At 48.3% G+C, this 20,770-nt stretch overlaps 1 protein-coding gene across 4 annotated transcripts in view; it reads left to right on the top strand.

Moving 5' to 3' along the window:
• The window catches only part of BCL11A (BAF chromatin remodeling complex subunit BCL11A), a 72,882-nt gene that overhangs the window by 39,723 nt on the left and 12,389 nt on the right, over positions 1-20,770 (top strand). Inside the window, exon 1 of one of the 4 annotated variants that reach the window (XM_032683240.1) lies at positions 7,001-7,163. The exons of the other annotated variants lie outside the window; for them this stretch is intronic. Within the exon in view, the coding sequence (XP_032539131.1) occupies positions 7,148-7,163 (16 nt within the window). The 5' untranslated portion in view covers positions 7,001-7,147. Of the gene's footprint in view, positions 1-7,000; positions 7,164-20,770 lie in introns of those variants that run through there. 4 annotated transcript variants of the gene reach the window in all.

Raw genomic sequence — 20,770 nt, 5'->3', positions numbered from 1 at the left:
CAGCGGGGCTCAGGGAATGTCTGGCACGCTCCAGGGTGAAGCATTCCGCTTGGTTTCCCTTGCAAAGCACCTGATAAAAATGCACAAAAACTCCTCGCTGCACTGAACCCAAACACGGCAAATGGGGCCAACCGGGGCATCTCCTCCTGATGAAGGTGCTGATGTTGATAACAGCCAGTGGTGCTTCTGTGCTAATGCAAAACACCTGCACAGATGAAAGGAAGGCATTTTTCTGGTTGTGGAGACTAGAGGAAGTTTCCTGATCCAGACAGGAGATTTCAATGCCTGTGCAAGGGGTTTTCATGAGTGTGGCTTCGCCAGTGGCTGGAATTGAGGTGGGATGTGAGCGCAGACAGAGCCTGGAGAAGCAGAAGGGGATGATGCGGCCCATGCTTGCAGAACCAGAGGAATTAGTAGCTAAAGGTGTGTGCAAGGAGTCCATAGGAGCGTTGGCACAGTTCCTGGTGACAGGCCTTGCTGTTTGGGCAGTGGGTGCCTACTTCTTCCCCAAGCTCTGACAGTTTTTACCTCCTTACCTATACCGTGCCTCTTGTTCCCCCCTGGTCTCGAGGGGCTGACATGTGCTTCCAGCCTGTGCCAAAGGACAAGTAGTGTTGAAACGTGGCTTCTCAGGTCAAGGTGCTTTTGGTGAATCTGCTGCTGGGGCAGTCGTGGCTGGTGTTTTCAGAAAAGTCAAGACTTTCCAGAAAGCCTTCTTTTGTATTGCAGAACCCAAGAGCTTCAGTTTCTTCCCCATCTTTCAGGTCAGAGGTGGGGTTTCCCCTGTGTCCTGATGGACCTGCGTGGTGGGACTTGGCCTCACGGACCAGCTTCTGCTGAAGTGTAGAGTGATCGCTGGATGTGCTTTGAAGCATGTCCTGAAATATTTAACTTGTGTTAATGGCATTTGCTTTCTTTTCCCCTTACTTTCCCCATCGATCTGTAAAGGCTCAGTTCTTTGAGGGCCTGATTTGCATGTGAACATGGGGTGGCTGTTTGTCCCCTCCTGTGGTAACCTGTGACTGCTTTAAAAACCTCTTATCAGCGGGGTTTTCCCGTCCCCTCTATTTTTAGCTGAAATTAAGTGACTGATTTATATTTTTTCATCTTACAAAAGCTCACATCTGGCTGGAGACCAATGGGAGAACTTGTGCTGAAAAGAAAAATGTAGTCCAAAATCAGAGGGTTTCAAGAGAAATCATAACGTAAAACTGAAGTTACAGCGGCCTCCACCAGGTGATTTCCATAATGCCGAGCGCTTACTGCTCAGCTCAAGGTTTCCAAATGCTTGGGAATGATTCCAGCTTGTTTGAGCTTGGGAACAAAACCTCTCTGAGATGCCGCAGCCAGGGTGGAAGGGATCCAGGGAGCGTCGGGAAGCGGCGCAGCACCATCCCCATGCTGAAGGCTTGTTTTAATGACTAAAGCTAACAGAGCATCCTATGGCGTTGTAGGAGGAGTATTTGCAGGTTGAGTTCAAAATGCTTATTTGGAAATAACCAGTCACTACCCAAAAGCTGCCTCGCTTACTTAGTTTTAGGAAGGAGACCGAGAGGTAGGACTGCTGTATTAAGGATGCTGAAGTGGTACCTGCTTTAGGATCAGATTGCAGACTTTTGGGGTTTGAGGGCATCTTCTTCACCCCTGATTCTGCTGGCATCCTTGTGAACAAAACCATCACTGTTGACAAAGTTGGTGTGATAAAGAACAGCTGCATACACCCTTTGTGAGGTTCTCAGAGGTTTGTGCAGCCTAAGCCATGAGAATTGAGCATGGGAGTAAATAAACAAGTTGTGCTGATTGTCTTCTGCTCTTTGTTACATTTACAGTGGGATCTGTGTTTGTGAAGATCTTTTTTTTTCCTGAGTCTTTGAGGGTAGGCCACTTAAATGACTCACGGAGCTGTATTTTCTTTACAGTAATGAGGCATCATGACATACCAGTCGTGGGAAATCTGATAAACTTGGGAGACCCTAGGAGGGTAGAAAATTACTTAATTTACTTTGTGTGCAATAGTCTTAATTTTCAACTATTTGAACAGCTGATTGCTGGGGCAATCATCAGATCTTCAGAGTTAAGATGTTTCCTGCTGGAACGGAGCATTAGCTAAATCAAGGATGACTGGGGATGGCAAAACGGAGCGATTGCTCACGTCCATCTGAGGGTAAAGAGAAGAAATTAAATCCCCGAACTCGAGCTCCAGTGCCTTTTCTTTTGTGGGAAGGGTGAGACAGGTGAAGCTCACCTGGTCTGGTGGTTGGTTACCCATGTGGGGAGCCGGGGCTGCGTGGCTTTGGCGGCGGCTCTGGTTGGCTCCAGCGGTGGCTCCAGCAGGAAGGAGCTGGGTCTGGTTTCCTTTTGAGAGAGGGTGAGCAGCCTCTGCTCAGTGATTCCCCTGCTATTTGCTCATTGTGAGTAAAAGCGATAAAATCTAGTGGTGGAATTACATTACGTCTTGGGTGCTTTCTTTCCAAATTACTAATAATCCTGCGTGTCTTTGACCCATTTCACGGAGACGGAGGGCTGGATTCTGCTGCCTGTTTTTCGTGAGCAGCTGGCTGGAGCAAATAGACCTTGAGTCAAGGGATTAGAAACCAGCCCTTCATTAGGGTTAGGTGTTGCAGTCCTTTCTTGAACAAGCTTTCCCTGAGAAGCCTTGCATAGGTACCTGCTCATAAAGCAACTTGGTGGTTTAGCTCACAGGGGTGGAAACAGAAGCAGCGGATGTGCAGAGAGAGGCACCCAGGATGATGGGACCCACTTTATTCATCAAGATCAGGCTTGTACTGGAGCAAAAAGGGGAGAGGACATTTCATTATGAAAACTGCTGGAAAAAAAGTATTTGTAATTGTTCAGAAAGGCAAATGGGCATGAATGTTAAGAGGCCTTTTCTTGTCTTTCTGTGCCAGCAGACAATGAAAAATTCAGTGTGAAAGTGCTTTCTTATTAAAAAAAACCCCCAAACTGGACTATAAAATGCAATACTAATTTCTGAAGGCTGAGAGCTGCATGAGTGAGAATATTTAATTACAGTGGCAAAGTACAAACATTTCCTAGCGAGCATTCATTGTGTTAATAATAATTAATTAATTCCTTGGCTAAAACATACATCCTGCTCGCGTTCTTTCTAAGTGGGCTGGGAATCCGATCCCGCTTTTTATTTTATTTTGCTGACAACCTCCCAGCAAGTAGGGAGGGTGGAGACTGGAGACTATTTATATAAACAGAGGCTTTATGTTTCGCTGTGTGGATGGTTACGCTGGGGTTGCACGGTTTTGGTTTAGCGGAGCTCTGCAAACGGAGGCGAGGACTTGGGAGCCGATCAGCTGATTCAGGGGGACCGAGTGTCTGAGTGCTACAGCGATAAGTGTCTGTACAAATATTTATACAATCCCGATAGTCTTTTTTGAATTGCATTATTACTACACAAAAAGCTGTCAGATTTCCAGGCTTTCCAGGGCTGTACTTCTTGCAGCTCGCGTGCGTTTTGCCAGCGGATGCGAGGGAGCTCCGCTCCCGCTCGGAGCCGGCTGGACCCGCGCCATCACCCGGCTGGGAGCGGGGAAGGTGCTGAGCCCCTGCAGCACCCAGCCCCAGCTGATAAGCCCCGTGAGAGCCTGGCTCTATTAGTTCAGGCTTAGCGCTGAATTTATGCAATTATGTGGCACGAGGCTGACTCAGAGCAGCCAGGGAGTGAGACTGTGGGCTGAAGAAGCTCAGGGCCACCTGCGAAGGGTGGTGGAGAGGTAACCCCCCCTGCATGTGAGAGCCGTGTTCTAATGCCAGACTGCAAACTCCCACCTCGTCCTGGAATGCTGTTCCTCCCTGTGTTGCTCACAGAGGGTCTGGCCTCAAGTCTGCAGCTGATGGTGGGAGGCTTCCTACCGACTGAACGTCACATTGAAAATGACAATTGTCACCCCAAAAGAGAGATTAAGAAGCTGTGCTGGCTTATGTGCAGGAGGGGTGCATAGCCAGATGTAGATGGAATTGGACTAGGTGTAGAGGAGAACTCCTCTTGCACCTTTTCTGCTGGAAGTTAGTCCAAATATCCATGTAGGCAGGTAGCCAGGCCTTGCTGGTGTGTATGGTTTGATGGTGGTTTTCACTGGATCTGTGTTTTTAATTAAAGCTTTTTCGAAGCCATGGGATTACAGGATCCTACTGGCACTCTGGGATAAAACTTGAAACTGTGACTTCAGTCCCACTTCAGATCAGATATACACAGGCAAGGTTCACACTGCCTGCTGCCATGAGGCCAAAGGGATTATTCCAGATCTGCAAAACCAACAAGAGTTTGAGTCAGTGGTTGGGAAGGCTGACGGCTTCACCAGAGTGATTTGAGTAAATCGAGCACTGTCAGTGGAAAGAAGCGGCTGTCTCGGAGCAGGATTGGAATTCATCAGTAGCTGATCCAGCCCTGGCAGAGAAAGCCCTGTGTTTTCACATGCTGATAGTGGTTGCCTGTTCTGTTCCACTTATTTGTAAGATTAGGAGTTTGGAAAATATTTGCAAGGTTGTTGAAGTCCGGGGTTGCTGCAGACTTCTTGGTGTCCTTCAGTGTCACAGCTCGAGATAGCTTTGGTTTTTAGGGATGAGCACGTGTCTTCCAACAGCTCTAAGTGTATCTCCAGAGGTTTCAAAGGAGTGGGCTCTTTACTTCCAGTGCAGCATTTGTTTGTTTTTAGGGCATGTTTTTCCCCAAGGAAAGAAGAGTAGCAATCCCGTGATCAAAGAAACAAAGCAAATTGCTGCGGAATTTCTGCCTAACAGTATTTGAAGACAAAAAAAAGTAGTGTACACTTCATAAATGAGTCACGTGTGCCTCAGCACCGGCCTTCTGGAGCAGTGTCCAAGCTGTCAGGTTTAGCAGCCAGTGCTTTGACAGCCTTTTATGTTTAGCAGAGAGCAGTGTGTGTGTCTTCTGGGACAGCCCTTCACCTGGGACCTGTTTCTGTACAGTGAGATCAGAGCCATGAGGCTGCTTCACGCACATCCCCTCTGCTGCTGCAAGCACGCTGGCTTGGACAGGCAAGGAGAGGATCAAGTGAGTCAGTGAGGGAAAAATCGCCTCCTGATGCTCGTGTTAAGGAACAAAGCCAGGTTTTCCATGGTGGCTGGTTAATTATCTGGGACCACTGTGCGGGCCCTGCTCCTGCAGCACCCAGCGCCACATAACCGGCCAGTATCGCTGGACAGACCGTGCACAGTGCAGCAGTGTGGTTAGCCAGATAACAAGGGCATTGACCCTGTTTTTTCTGTCTGTGTTCTAACAGGAATAACCCCATTCCTGAAATTTCACCTGCACACCTTGTGTCTGAATCATCTCATTTGTCTGTGAGATGTGGGTTGTTGCTGAGCCCGGCTGCAGTGGGTGGGATGGGGTGAATCCCCTCCCTCCGTGCTGTCGTGGGGCAGTGCTGTGCTCAGAGAGCCTTTACCGGGACAAGAATGATTAGGGGTGGTTTTCTGGAAGTAGTGGGCTTGTCCTTAAAAATGCCTAATGGGCTCAGGAGAGCTGCACGTGTTTCCCTGGCAGCCTGTCCTTTAGCTTCCAGCGGGGATGTGCTCTGCCACTGCAACATCCCAGCTTTGGAGGAGGCAGATGGAAGTGGTAAGTGCTCAGGGCAAGTTTAAGGCGGCATTATTAATGTCACGAACCCAAAAAGAAGTCTGTGTGTAGGGTATTGCTCTGTGGACCAGAAACATTTTGTTTGGTGTCTCACAGGCAGCATAGCTGGAGCAAGTAGGTTTTGAAGGGGTCACCTGTCCCTCTTGCTGTTCCTCTGGTACCAGTAGCTCTGTTCCTCTCAGGATGGACATAGTGGCATGGGACATCCTCACCTTGAGTTCCAGAAGTGGTGGCTGTAGCAACACACTGTTTTGGAGGGCTTTTAAAAGCTCAGCTTTGGAGAAGATAGGAAAGTAAGAGCAGAACTGCTTGAAACAGCTTAAAAATGTGGGATGTACAGTGGAAGGTGCGTGCACTGCAGCTGTTTGTGACCTGATCTGATCCTGATCACCCACATGTCCTGTTGCAATAGGCAGGAGCTGCAGGTGCTGCTGGAGCTGCAGCAAGGGGATGGTCCAACCCCTCAGCTCCCATTTCAGTGTCGTCTGAGGCTGCAGAAGCTCAGCAGTGGCAGGATCTCTGTAGAGCTGGAAGCTCAAGGAGCAGCCAGACTGGCAGATAGACAGTGTCCAGAGTGTGGCACATCCTACTCCAAAAACAAGGGACTGGCAGTTTGCCGCAGGAGTGGGGCTGTAGCATTGGCACACTCTGTAAACAGTACCAAAATCAACACCTCAGTTCTGTGGCTGGTTCCTGCAGACTCCTGTCCCACAGATACCATGTTACAGCACCTGCACCAGCACTTCTGCGGGGCAGAAATAAAAGCTGTGTGCATCTGCTTGCAAAGATACACGTACTTACTGAACACTGTGAGCAGTCTCGGTACCAAAATGGTAAAGATGCTTTAGAAAATTGCCTTTAATCACAGGAAAAGCTTTTCTTCTACTTAGATGGTGACCAGAGCACAGGTGGAGGGGAAAGGCCTAGAGCTGCTTTGGCTGGTTTCTCCATCCCTACGTGGTGCAGGGGTCGATGAGGTGCACTCAGGTGACAACTGCTCTGGGGATGTGCCCACTCAAGGGCTGAGTATTATAACTTTGCGAGGAGTTTTAATGCATCTGCCTTGACTACTAAGCGTCTTCTGGCAGTAACCAGTGCCCGAGTGGACAGACAGACAGGTGGTAGGATCCTGCCCCCACGAGAGCCCACGGGGATCCTGCAGCAAACCCCTCCGGCCGCAAACCCAGCTGGTGCCCAACGCGTTGCCTAAAGGGGCAGATGTCGTCGTTGCTCAATGCGACGGAGACCCGAACGTCTGTTTATTAACGGATAAGACGGTCGGGCCGGCGCGCGGCACACGGGCCCGGCCTGTGCAACTCCTGTGGTTTCCAACCGTACTTATCGAGGGAGGGGGCTGCCTGCCCGGGGAGGGTGTTTCCCCTAATCACCAGCTTCACATGCCCACGGCGGGCAGATGTGCGGGAGGCAAAAAGGCTCGGCCTTCTCCTAACAGCCGCTTTGCCGGGCTCAGGGGAAGGAGCCACCTGAGGTGAGGCTGGGGAGCTTGGAAGAAACATGTTGCTTAGGACAAGTAAATATTCCCCGAGGAAGGGTAACACGGGGGGACTTCACAGATGTGCCCGTGGGCATTGTTTCCACCATGAAATGGGGAAGGAGTTGACTCCTTGCAGTATTTCCCAGCCATAAGTTTAGCCCCAGAAACCCTTCTCCAGGTCCCTCAGAGGCTTCTTCTATTGTCTGCCCTGTGTCCCCGAGACGCCGTGGGCAGTGCGTGAGATGGTCACTGGGCTCAATTTAACGGCATCTCTCTCACTTATCAGACTGTATAATAAACATGGCTTTTAGGGGGTACTTTTTGGGGAGGGGTGCGAGGCAGGCAGTGAATGGAGAGGCCAGACACCATTGTCTGGCAAGAATGTGAGTCCCCGGGGGCGAGCGCGCCTGGGCTCGCCTTCCAAATTGTCCCAGCATCAATCCCCCCTCCTTTGCGGGATTTCCTTCTCCAGCCGGGGTTTTGTTTCGGAACAAGCGTTGGTCAAACAAGCTTTTGTTTGCGGTCAGTTGCTTGGCACACATACACCACTTCTGGTGGGGGACAATGAGGAAGCTGTTTCGGGGGCAGCTGCGGTGGGACTGAAAGGGAATACTGATGGAAAAAGGACGCGGGGAGGAAATGGCTGGGTGGATATTAACTGGGAGGATCTTATGAAGTCCGGGTGCTGCAGCAAGGTTGGGAGAGTGGCGGGGAGTCCTTCGATCCTGCTACCTCATCCTGCTCACCACCTCATGCTGGTTTGTGTTACTTTTTCCCCCCGGGATACCCCGCCTCAGAGCAGGAAGTTGTACAAAATCTTTGCGACTACGTGTCTAAAAAGCTTTTCTTTCAGGAAGAAGTAAACTTATTTACAGCAATAACGGAGTTTAAAAGGAATTGTATAAGTGAGACTGACTTCTTTGTCAGCAAAAATTGCAGCAAAACTGTTCATAGATGACATTACCTAAATGACATTACGTACGTATGTCCTTTCTTTCACATTTCCTGTAATCCTGTTACGGCATTGTCCCATTACCTCAAGCACTGTCATCTTTAAATGCTGTCAGATCTTAACTGGATGGCCAAGGACATCAGCAAAGGATCGAGGTGAAGCTGATGGCAATTTCAGACCTGCTGTATATACGGCCATCTCCCAGCCTGCCCCTGGACACAGGGCGTTTTCTGATAACACGTTCAGGTAAAGTGATGACTCAAGGACTTGTGCATCTTTTATAGAGCTGCTGCCCACCAGAGCTGCTTTTGTGGGAAGTGCAGGGTGTCAGGCACAGACAGGGTGTTGAAGGTGGCAGGTACAAGGCAGGTGCTGAGGACCCAGAGGTAAGCTGATGGAAGATACCCTATGGGACCACAGGCAACTTTTCCCCCATAAAGCCTTCCAGACATTAACAGCCACTTGCGAAGCACACCGAGCTCCTCAGACTGAAGGTGCAGTTAAGTGCAACATCTTGGTGTTAATAGTTTTCAACCTTATTGTCTCTTATTGTGTTATTACTAAAAAATTTCTTCTACTCCAGCCATGAATGGGCCGCTGTGGTTTCTCAAAAGTGCTGCGAGACGTGGCGGCAAATGGGGCGGATTGCAACTTCAGCCGTTCTCCTTCTGTAATACTCCGTACCCTTAAGCCCCAGGAGTGGGAAGTGTTGGTGTCCAGGCTGTTTAAACTGGCAGCCCCTCTCATCAGGTTGTAATGGAGATGGTGATAGTTGCCAGCTCTGGGGGCAGGAACTGTCGTTTCGTTATCTCTGGGTGCAGTGCCACGCTCTGAGGGGCTCTGGTCCCCCGTGGCGGCCACTGGGCCTGGCTGCAGTGCAAACAACAGCAGCCCTGAACCTGAAGCACTTGCTGCAGACAAAAGTCTATGCTCAGGCACACGGAGATGCATCTGCTTGCCCATCTTTGGCCCTGTTGGGCCTGTTTTCTCACAAAGCAGAGCTGCTCTGCGTGTCAGCAGCAAGGGGAGTGATGCCAGCAGGGACCAGCATGTGGCTCCCAGATGAGTTGTCCTGGCTGTGTGGATGCAGAGGTGCTGCAGGCAGGTCACAGTGTGCCCCACGTCCTCCTGTGCACTGGGATGCACAGCAGCATGTGTGGGCTGATGGGTGATGGTGTGGTCCCAGCCCCTTTATCCGATGTGTTGTCAAAGTGGCAAAGAGCCAAAACAGGAAGACTCATGGATGGAGAGCAGGAGAGCAACTGTTCTCTTCTGTTCATTTGGCCCAATGCAAGGGTTAGACAGCAGCAAGGCTCAGTTTAGTCCCAAAGATGCTGAAGAGCTGGGCCTGGATGCACAAATTTTCCTGCTGAAAAATAACAGCAGAACAGCCCCTGGGGTAAGGGGGCATTTGTCCCTAACCCTGTCATGATATGACCGTGTAGACTATGCAGAAGGTTATTTGCTTGATCAGGTGAGGTTAGGGGTTTTTTAATGGCTGTTACTGGTATCTTAAGTGCTGGCAGTTATAACATTTAACTGCATTTTCCTGTAAGAAAATACTTATCTTGCTAAAAAATGGGATTCTCTACGATGTTTTGTATGCTTAAAAACTCTTGTTTTCATTTAGTTGTCTGCCATCAGTGCTATCTTAATGCTTCCTCTGAGACCAGTCCTCAGGTCTTATCCTCTACCAGTCTGAGTCTGTGAGCAGGCAGAAATGTCCTTGCCAGGTCTGCCCATATGAGTGCCATCCTCACCTAATCCCTTCTCCTGCAGGATGTGCTGGAACCATCTCATCTTCCCTTGCCTCCCACAGCCCCCAGCAGAGCTCTCCCTGGAAAGGTCTCAATCCAGTGCTCCTAAACTGGCCACGGTTTGTGCATCTCTGCCCCATCTGGCTACTAAATTGATGCTTTTTTTGGATGCTGGAGTAGAATTTTTCTCTCCTTTCCAAATCTCTTAATAACTGAGGATTTGGGTGTAAAAGCACTAACTGCACTCCGTTCACTGGGGTCTTTTTTTCAGTCATAGCTTGGCTTTTTCTCCCCTATAGGCACAGGAACCATTTATAGCCGAGGTGGGCCGAGTTTGCAACTTATTAATCTCTGCCTTGCATGTGGGTTGAAAAGAGACACCATGCCTTTATCAAAAGCCAGGCTAGCACAAAAGCCTATGCAAAATCATCATCAAATCCTATTAGAGGTGGAAAATATCTCTCAGATCATCTCATTCATTTCCCTGCCAATGCTAGACTATTCCTGAGAGTTAATTTTCTAGCGTCTGCCGCCAACTCCCTGTGTGACTGCAGGTCTGTCATCTCGCCTTTGGGTTGTCACTGTAACTTCCACGCATTTCCTTGTATTTCCAAACAAGCCTTGTTTTGTTCAGTGGTTGCCTGTGTTGCTATTCGCCCCGCATTAGGTGTTATCAGTGTTTTTTACGTGGAGAGCAACACCAGAGCTTGCTGGTGGCTGGGGAAGGCATCCCCATGGGATGGGGGTGCTGGGTACTCAGGGAAGCTTGGGGAATGCCGTTCCCTGGGCAGGTGCTCCATCCTCTGCAGCCACCACTACCTGCCGTGGGCCTTGGGGAAATGAACATCTCCAAGGGAGGTTTCTCTCCTGCAGTTGTGGATGTGTGAGCAGGTCATCCCCCATGAAGCAATTCTCTTCTCCCAGCCTCTGCTGGCGCCGCCTTCAATAAACTCCCGCCCTGAAATTCTGGACTGGCTGTGAGATCCACTCAGCAGGGAGGAAAAATAGTAATAATTCCACGCTGGAGCTATTTATAGCATTAAGCAAACACAGATTTCATTTCAAGAGAAGGAAACGGCGTCTAGGAGTGGAGTAACCTTCCTTGGAAGTTCCCTCCGGCGCTGGCGGCGCTGATTGAATTCCCCGGCGTGGCGAGGGTCTGGGCAGCCCTGCCAGCGCCGGGAAGGTCAGTCCGGCAACTGTCACCCGGAAAGCATCAAAAAGCCCGGGCTGTCGATAGCGACCTGCATTTGCAGGAAAATCTGAGGGCTTTCTAATTAACTGAGGATCTCTAAATTAGAGCGAAGCCACTCGACAAGCCCCCCTCGCACGCCTTAAGTGTCAGGGCTCAGCTGATCGCCGCATCTAACAAGCGCCTGATTTTTAGCAGGAGCTCCGAGACTCAATCAGCGCCTAATGGCTCCGTTTCAAAACGTTCCAGTGCATTTTTCATCTCTTACCCTGGAATTTATGCTCTTTGTTCCCCTGCTCAAATATTCCGGCGCTTTTCCTTAATTTCAGGCTTCTGCCTTGCGACAGCTCCTCTGCCCTAACTAGGCAGCTCATCGCTTGCCTCTCCCCGCTTGCCAGTCTCCGCCGTGGCCGCTCGCTCCGCTTTCTAATCAGTAGGTTTCAGAAATTCCCCGTTCCTCTCCCCCTGATGTATAGGTAGTGCTGTGGGGTCTGGAGTTTCATAATGAGCAGGAAACCCATCTTTAAGCAGACCCCTGTGTAATAAGAGCTGCAAAGTGGTTTGATTTCAGCTTTAAAACCCCTCCCTTTAAGGCAGCGAATGCAGTTTGCAAATGCACCTGATCTTGACCTCTCTCCTGCTGCTGTTCTGCAGCACCACATATTTGGGCGCTGGTGCTCCTGATTTACACCACGGGCAGTGAGATCCAACCCTCATTTCAGCTGCATTCACAGCAGAGTTAGATTATGCACATTTAAACTGAGGGCTTCAAGTCGTTGGAAAACGAAGGGGGGATCTTTTCTGACACGTAACTCCCGCCGCCGGTAATGAGACTCATGGATACATCCTGGGAAAGGAGTGATTTGGAACAGATAAATTCCATTCAGGAAGGCAGAGAGTTAATCAGCAACTCTTAAGACTTCTCGGCGTGTGTTTATGTTCCAACGGCTTATCCATATCTTGGCAATTATTCACGTGAAATAGAATATAAATCCTGCAGCCTAATTTTTCTTTGAAAAATTTCCCAAGGTAATCAAGTCCTGAAGTGCATCTTCTATTCCGGTGGTTTTATCAGTAAATCAAATTTTTATCATTTATCAGCAAAAGTTAGATTTAAGCATCCTCACTGTAATGTTTGAAAGATGAACATTTGTTTCAGTGGGTACTGTGCCAATCAATAATCTTCCAGCTTGACTCAGCTATCAATTATTGCCGCAATTATTTGTCTAGTTGGATATTTAAAATGTCATCAGAAAGAGATGATTACATATTCCAGAAAGCAAGGCACTGTATAATCAGATGAACTGAATTCAGTTAAATGTAGTGTGGTACTAACCTGTCCTTCAAAGCTGAATTCTGCAGCCACGACTGAAACAACAGCTTTCTGCATTATTGTAAGGAAACGGATCTTAACCTTGGAACAGTGCGTGTTATTGGGGTCGGGTAATACTCGGCGAGAGGAGACCTTGCAAGCCTGGAAATTGAATCAGCCTTTCTGACATAAAAGAGGGAGGTGGGGTTATTTTTTTTTGGTGGTGGTGGGGGGGGGGGTGAGGGCTGGTTTTGTTGGATTTCATCTGCAAATCTATAAATAAGAAAATCCACTCTTTATCTGCCTTTCTGGGAATTTCAGCTCCTCAGCTCGAAGCGCCAAGTTTTCTGTGCCCTTTTTGCATTCCTGGACTTGATGTATGTGTGGTAAATACTCTCTGTGCCCCGAGAACGCAATAAAACTGTAGCAATTCTTGCAAGTCTTCCATCCTCCAAACTCCAGATATTCGGAGTATTATATCATTTTCAACTTCAAGGATATCTCAGCGGTGGAGAGGATACAGAATAAACTGGAGGAGACTGGACAACTTTACGACACCTTTTGGTCCTACTTGCAAAGCAGAGAGGGGGGAAAATACATATATTTTATCAATTCTACTAATACTTGCTTGTGCAAGTTATGAAACTAAGTGTGTAGGATCTGGTTCAGCACTTGCTGTGCTTGCAGCTCCATGCTGACATTGAACTTGCTCGGGGACATTGAACTTGCTCGGGGACAGAATAAACCTTTGCCTTCTTGGCAGATGATTTGCAGGGGGAGGTGTCGTTTGGGGGAACCTGCAGTTCCCCTGACCCTCTTTGTCAGGATGGTTTGCTGCTGGCTAAATATCATTAATTTGAAAGCGAGAGGAAAGTGAGCCAAAGGGGAAGGCTGGGAAAGAGGAGAGTCTGAAGAGGATCCATTTTGGGAAGGAGATGGTGGAATAAGGCTCCTGAGGAGAACCTCTCAGCCACGTCAGGGGCTTTTTGGCTCCGCCAAGGTGTGGGTGGGAGCAGGGGTGCTCTGGGGTGGAGAAGGGGACTTTGGTGGTGCCTGGCTGATGAGGAGGGCCGGGGAGGGCTGGTGGGGACCACCACATCTCTGCAAGGTGATGGTTTAAATGCACTTGCTTTGCAGAGCTGAGCACGTCAGATAGAGACTGAAGAAAAATGTGAAAAATCAGCAAAAACAAAGCAAAGCTGTAGGTGCTGAGGAGACTTGATGGCTGGTGAGCAGCAGTGGGAAGGTGCCAGCCCCCCTTTCTCCCTGGCATGGGGCTCAGCCGTTCCGAAGCAGCACACTTCATCTCTCCAGGAATACCCCGTCGGCAGAGCCGCCGCATCCTCCAGCAAGGTCCTGCAGCACTAATCAGGTCACCAAGCATTAGCAGCTCTTCCGGGGAAAGCACCATCCTGGCGTTGATCTGGGAGTCTCTGTGTGTAAGAGATCCGTGTGTGTTCGATGTGCAGTGCAGAGTATCCACAGTGCACAGTCACCTGTGCTGTGGCTGCACAGCTGAGTGATGCCAGGATTGTGATACAAACCAGGAGAAACATCCCATCACTGACTGAACTGTCATGCTTAGAGCATCTCCTTCCTCTCCTTCGCAAGTAACTTTTTGAAGTGTGCCCTGCCTGTCCTTCAGGTGCTGCCAGCCAGAGAGAAAACAGTAGAAAAGGAAACAATTCATCGTGTAGGTGTACGAGTGAATGAAATGATTTGGAAGCTCTTTGTAGCTGTATAATTACAACACTGCATTTAAAAAGGGAATTATTGACGTGATTGTCCTCAGCAGCTACTGGGTAAATGCATAATTGCAGGCTGTTGTAGCCAGGTACTGTTTGCTGGATAATCAGGATAGGCCGGAAAAGGGGTTTGATGCTCTTTTTGGGGTGATGCTTGGTCCTTGGGAGGTCACAGCTCAGGCAGACCTTCCAGAGGGGGACACACCTCGTGCCAGGTAGGTCCAGAGGAACTGATTTAGAAGGTGTCAATCCCAGGCCACACCTTTTTGAGTCCGTTCCTTTACAGTCCCTGTGCCTGCGCTCGGGAGAGGCAGGCAGGGAAGGCTGTGCATCGAAGAATCACAGAATGGTTTGGGTTAAAGGGACCTTAAAGGTCATCTTATTCCAACCCTCTGCCGTAGGCAGGAACACCTTCCACTAGACCAGGTTGCTCAGTGCCCATCCAACCTGGGGCCTTGAAGACTTCCAGGGATGGCATCTGGGATGTTGGTTACTTTTGCTAAGGATGTTTTTAGAGCTATGAGGTGGTATCAGTTGGGAGTTGCTCCTACAGGGCTGACACCATGTAGTTCGTCCTTTAGGTCCCACACTGGTGTTGGTATTTAATGGAGCTGTTACTCATGTGGTGCTATGGCCTGCATTGCCTCTGTTTATCCATCCCTGCAAGCATTAGTGTATAGGGTACATACGTGTACTTGGTTAGGTTGTCTTTGCTTGAGGGGTTTCTTTTAGAACTTCATTCAAAGCTGAATTTCAAGCCCAGTGTTGTTTTCCCATGACAGGTTTCTTCTGCTCCTCGCTAATCGAGACGCGACAGATTTCCACCCCCCTCAAGTTTTGAAAAAGCACAAAATCAGTCTCAGCCTCATACCTTACTTGCCAAGTTGGAGCTCGAAGCAGGTTTTCTTGGTGGCCAAATCGTAATCGCCTTGAAAATGGTGACAGACGTTGAGGTCAGGCCGGTGTTCCTGGCAGCGCTGGCGTGCTCCGGTGGGACCCCAGCACCCTGTTTCTCCCCATCATGGCTTTGGCAAACCGTGTGTTTTGTTGCTTGTTGTTAAAGAAATATTTTTTTGGAAGGGGGAATTTTAAGTGTATTGGGTTTGGTTCCTCTCGGGATGAGTAAATAGTCAGAATATGTTGAGGCTGCAACCAAAATGGTCGTCCATGAAATCTCCATTTCTTCTGCAGGTAGGGACCAGTCTCCCTGATTCCATCCCTTCCCACCTGCTCTTTCCTCAGGCCCAAAAAAACTTCTGTTTTGTGGAAGCTTGAGCATTGCTGCAAAACTCAGTGAAAATGTGGCTTTGGGAGAAAATGGTGAATTCTTGCAATTCTTAACTCCAGACTAAATCTTGGACTGGCAAAGCAATGCCAACTGTGCTGTTGTTCTGCTGTTGCTGGGGCTTGGGATTCTTTTTGAAGTTTGGGTTCATGGCATTAATGTTTTGTCCTGGTTCTTCCTTAAAAGAGGGTTTTTAAAAGGAGGTATAATGGGAAGAAATGGCGTCACTGGTACTTGTTTTAGAAAGTATTTTCCCAGTTTTATTAATATGATTTCAGGAAGTTTGAATTTGCGGGCAAAAAATAATTTCAGGGATATCAATATGTCAATATTGATATATCAATTTCAACACTGAATATCCATTTCAGAAATATCATTTATCAATAAGTCATAAGTAAGGAAAATCTAGTAAAGATGGCAAGTAGGATGTTGAAGGTCCTGTGAAGCAAAATTTCTTCTGGATTTTTTGACATTTTCACAACCAATCTGGTTCCCAAGACTCTCCACCAGGCCTGTGCGTAAAGAAAGTGGACTCAATTAGCAGAATCTTATTTTTTCAAAGACAGAACAGCAATGGTACTTCTTGTTTTACAAGCAATACCGCACAACTTCCTTCAGAGTTTCGGGGATATTTTCCTTTTTCAGTGTTTCTGAATCTGGTTCATCTCATGATAAAGAAAAAAAGATTAGAGAGGAAGTACCCTCTTGTACATAAATGCAGCTACTGTTGTTACTTAATTATTATGACAGCAGTGACAATGCTGATGCTCACAGTGCCGTAACAGCTACTTAAAACCAGTTAATGATGGGCCAGGTTAATTACAATCCTTTCGCAATCTGGTGGATCAGGAGGGAGAATTAGTGCAAGAAGGGTAAAAAAAAAAATGTTTGGACAGTTATGGTTTCCCATCTACACTGGTGCTACCACTACCAGGAAAAGGTGAGTCATGCCAGAGCAGCTCTTTCTTACCAAGGGAGAAGTTGGGCTGCTGCAGGCATGGAGTGGACCCACTTATCTCCCAGCCCTGTGACGCTTCCTGTGTCCCAACTGTTTCACTTCTCTAGTTTTCAGTTGAAAGGAATTTCAACAGTGTGGATTTCCAAAAGAGAGAGAGGGGGAAAAAAAAAAAAAAAAAAAAGAGAGAGATATTTGACAAGCCAGATGGAGAAGAACTGAATCAAGTACAAGTGGTAACAATTAACTCGATTTTTTTTCTTCCCCCCTTTAAATACCATAACAACTCCAAATTTATCAGTCCAAAAAATCAAGCAGTTAGTTGACATTAAAGCTGAATAAAGAAGTTCCTGTGTTTGGCTCAGGCTGTTACTCCCCTAATTGTTTGGTGGTGAGCAGAAGAGAGGGAGGGGGATGCTTACTGCAGCTTGCAGGTGTTTGAGTCACTTTTATCTTTGCAGTTTGATAGTGAAAGGCGTGTGTGTGCCCTGTAGGTGCAGGTAGCCTGGTAAAGACTCCTTGACTTTGTTTACAGGTATGGGTTTTAGGTTTTAGGAAGGTGAAGGAGAACACAGGAGCTAAACCACCAAGGCTCGTGGTGCTGGACTGTAGAGGGGATGCTGCTGAGAGCAAGGGCTGGACCATCCAGGCAGCAAAGGCCAAATCTTGGTCTGCTCGGAGCTTTCTCTGGCACGAGGATTTCTCTGAGGGAGTAAATCTGCAGCTGTGAATGAAATCTTTGTGAACACCACTGGCACGTCCGCAGTCGCTGCTTTTGCTGCCGGTTTGTTTGTGAAAACACTGGGAAAACTGGGGTGTCTCTGATGCTGCGGGTTTGTGTGCAGCCCCTGAGATGCTCTGGGGTACAAGACATGTATCAGTCTCTCACTCCTTACCCTGGTGGTCCTTCCCCAGCAGTGTCCTGCACCCAGGGCTGCCTGTCTGGGGCAGGGGCACCGAGAGGATGTTGCTGTGTGTGGTATTTCAGCGCTGCTCTTCTGTGAAGCCGCTGGTGTGTCCGGCGAGCAGCTTTCCTGGATCCAGCCCTGACTTTTGAGAAACGAAGGAAGCTCTTCCAAAGCACATTGGCACACGCATGCAGATTATTCCATTACTCACTTGGCAATGCCTGAACTTGCATGCCTAGCTCCAGAAATCTTTTTTTTTTAATTTTTTTTTTTTTCCCCTCCCAGCAGTGGCATCTAGCTGACAGCTTCTCCTCCCAGCTGGTCTTCTCCCCAGCATCTTGTCTGGCTTTGCTGCTGGTGGCTCTGGACATGGCTTTGGGCCTTGCTCAGAGCCAGCTATAATGTGCCTGGAGGTGTTGGCTTGCTTCAACTCGGACTTTGAGCACGCCGGGTGTATCTGTGAGCACAGTCCAGAACCACCAGCTTTTCCTTAATATAAAAAAAGCCCCTTAATGGTGAAAGCAGCCATCTCTTCATATTTTACCGAGTAATTGTGCCAACTGCCCTTAAAGGCACTCAAATGCCAATATCCATCCCGCTCATTTGTTAACATTTTGCGGATCAGAAGCTAAATCTGTCACTTGTGTGTCACTGGTTAAGTCACTTCTTTTCAGGGCATGGCAGGCAAGAGCTGTTCTGCTGCATTTTTTTTAAGGCAGGAGCCAATAACTCAAGAAGCACTTAAAAAATTCGTGCCGTAGTGAAATGCTGTGCCTTGTCACTAGTCTTTTGCTGACTGGGATGTACAGGAGGAATAAATACGTAATGGTGGGTGAGGCTTCACTGGGTGAGACCAGTCAGGTGTCATCTTAACCCCAGGTTTGCATTTGGTACGTGGTATCCTTGTGTAATTCTCCAGAAGGGGTAATTTCCCAAATAGGAAGAAAATGAGCAGTAAAATTGTCAGGGAGGAAAAATGTACACGCAAAAAAGCGAATGGTAATTGGAAGCTATTTGTAAAGAGTTGATGAGCTGTCCAGGAAGGAGAGGACAACTTTGGCCCAAATCCAAAACCCACTTCACTCGCTTCAGTGGCGAGATGAGAACAGCAATTAGATATTAAAAAAATCAATATATGACAATTAAAAAAATGGAAAATGGATAACAATCAATCGCAGTGAGAAGCCATGACGGCTAGAGAGCCTGGTCAGGGGAGCTGAAGATGCCGAGGAAAACTCGTGCCTGGCACCAATGGGGAGAAGGGGAGAGAAGGCTCCTCAGGATTCTGGAGAAAAGAGCAGTGATAGATGGAAGAAGCAGTAAAGTAGAAATTTTTGTTAAAAATTTCTGCTGTAGACCTCGAAAGGAGCCTTGCTGTGTTTCTGTGTCATGGGTGGGTGGTGACGTTTTTTCTAGCTCATTAGTAGCCAAGGAGGATTTTATACAAGGTACAGCAGAGACAAATACTTTTAAACAAAAAGGTCCTGACAGCTTGCACCCAAGAAACTCCGAAGAGTTGACACGTGATGCTAGTTTTTCAAAAAGCTTATGGACTGGGAAAATGATGTCAAGAGCTGGTCAGGGTAATGTGGGAGAGTTGGCAACACTTTGCTTATCTCTTCTGGGCAAAATAATTGAAGAGCCAACATAAGATTCAATTGATAAAGAATTAAGGGATAGAAATATAATTCGTGCCACTCAACTTAGATTTATGGAATATAGATCTTGTTAAATAAAGCTGATTTCATTCTTCTAGGTGACAACTTTGGTTGATAAATGTAGATGAAATAGACTCTGCATGATGTTGGACGCAGCGCCTTGTGATATTGTGCATGGGAGGACTGAGCACTGGGTGGTACTGCTGGCACAGACGATTCAGAGCTGGCCAATAGATTTGGGAATGTGGGGGCTTAGCTGGAGAGGTCGGCAGGGGCCACAGGGGTGGTTAGTGCTTCATTGGTGATCTGGAAATTAATATGCAATTGCGGCTGATTCGCTTTGTGGGTGAAGCAGAGGTGGGTGGACGGGTGAAGGGCAAGAGGGGTGGGTTTATGGGGTGGCCTGGGCAGGCTGTCAAGAAGAGCGTGTTGAGAACACACTGGGTACAGCCTGCTGTGCTCCTTGGCTAGAAGAGCAGAATCGGGGCCATGCTCACACAGCTGGAGTACAGTACTCTAGAAGGCAGCAGCTCTGTGGGAGGCTTAGAGGAAAATCAGCCCTTTCCCAGCATGGTGCCAGTGTGAGAAGGGCTAGGCTGGTCCTTGAGTAGTGGAGGAGGATGAAGGGGTGGAAAAATAACTAAATTTTGAAGTGCGGCTTGATTTTTGGTTGCACAAGTACCCTTGCTGTGCATGAGGGGGGCCTACTGTGCACCAAGAGCTTTTCAGTGTATCAGCCACAAAAAAAAAAAAATCAAAAAGAGAACAGGTAGATGTTGGAGCCAGAGAAATTCAGGTGGATCCCAGTACCCGTCTGTAAGTGTGGTTAGCTGTGGGAACTGACAGTGGTGGCAAGCAGGGGGTGTTTTTCACGTCTTCTGAGCTGGTTTGAGTAGTTTTCACTGGGATTTTGTGCTTTGCCCTACAGATGGTTTGTGATGCTGAGGAGGTCATGCTTTACTGAAAGGCACCGTGTTGGTCACAGGGTGACAGAGGAAAGGTAGAGAGTGAGGGCTGGTGGGCCCTTCCAGCCTTGAATTCCTCAATGTGAAGCAGCTGAGGAGGATGTGAGCTCCAGCCCTGCTGCTGGTGGCCAAGGAGGGTGGTTCAGCAGTGACCAGCTTTGCATCCGGATGTGGGGGATTCCTGGTAGCCTCTTGGAAATCGGCTGAAGCCCTGATGATATCACAATGGATAACACATCCATCACATTGTCCCGGTGGACGATGAAGCACAAGAGCCCTGTGGGACGTTCTCCAGCTCTGTCCTTGGCCAGAGGATGCAGCAACTGCTGCATCTCCCTGCTGTGACACCCACCTCTCTTGCCCGTGGTCTTGCCCAGATGTGTTGGCTGGGAAGCCTTTGCGGACACAGGGGCTGGCCCATAGCTGGGAGACATCAGTGGATACACAGCCTTTGGGTCCTGCAATCCCATCTGACTTTTGAGAGGACCCAAATGCTGTACTGAAAAAAAAAAAGGTGGTGGTGGGATGGGAGGAAGGGAAGGCGCATCCATTCCAAAACCAGGGATCTCCGTGGCGGTGTAAGGACCCGTCTCATCGCTGACGGGCAACGCGTGGATTAGTGCCATAATTCCTGCAGCTTGACAAGGCTGCAGCAGACTGGAACGTATCTCTAGGTGGTGATATGGTCAGTCAATAGCCTTCATAATTAATCAGGCACTAATAGACAAATTAGAAATCACGTCTCTTCAAAGCAGGAGGTGGAGACAAATGGCCGGTGGATTTTAACTGTTTCGCTCCTTTATTTTATTGCCTGGTTTTACGTTGCTCCCTTGAAAATGGTGCTTTGTTTAGGGGAGTTTTGTACATAAACATGATTTTAAATGTAAATTATTGTCTTAATTACCAAACACGGA

The sequence above is a fragment of the Chiroxiphia lanceolata genome, chromosome 3 (genome assembly GCF_009829145.1).
Source record: "Chiroxiphia lanceolata isolate bChiLan1 chromosome 3, bChiLan1.pri, whole genome shotgun sequence".
Lineage (NCBI taxonomy): Eukaryota > Metazoa > Chordata > Aves > Passeriformes > Pipridae > Chiroxiphia > Chiroxiphia lanceolata.
Note: the sequence above shows the minus strand (reverse complement) of the source record. Positions and strands in the feature narration are given on the sequence as shown.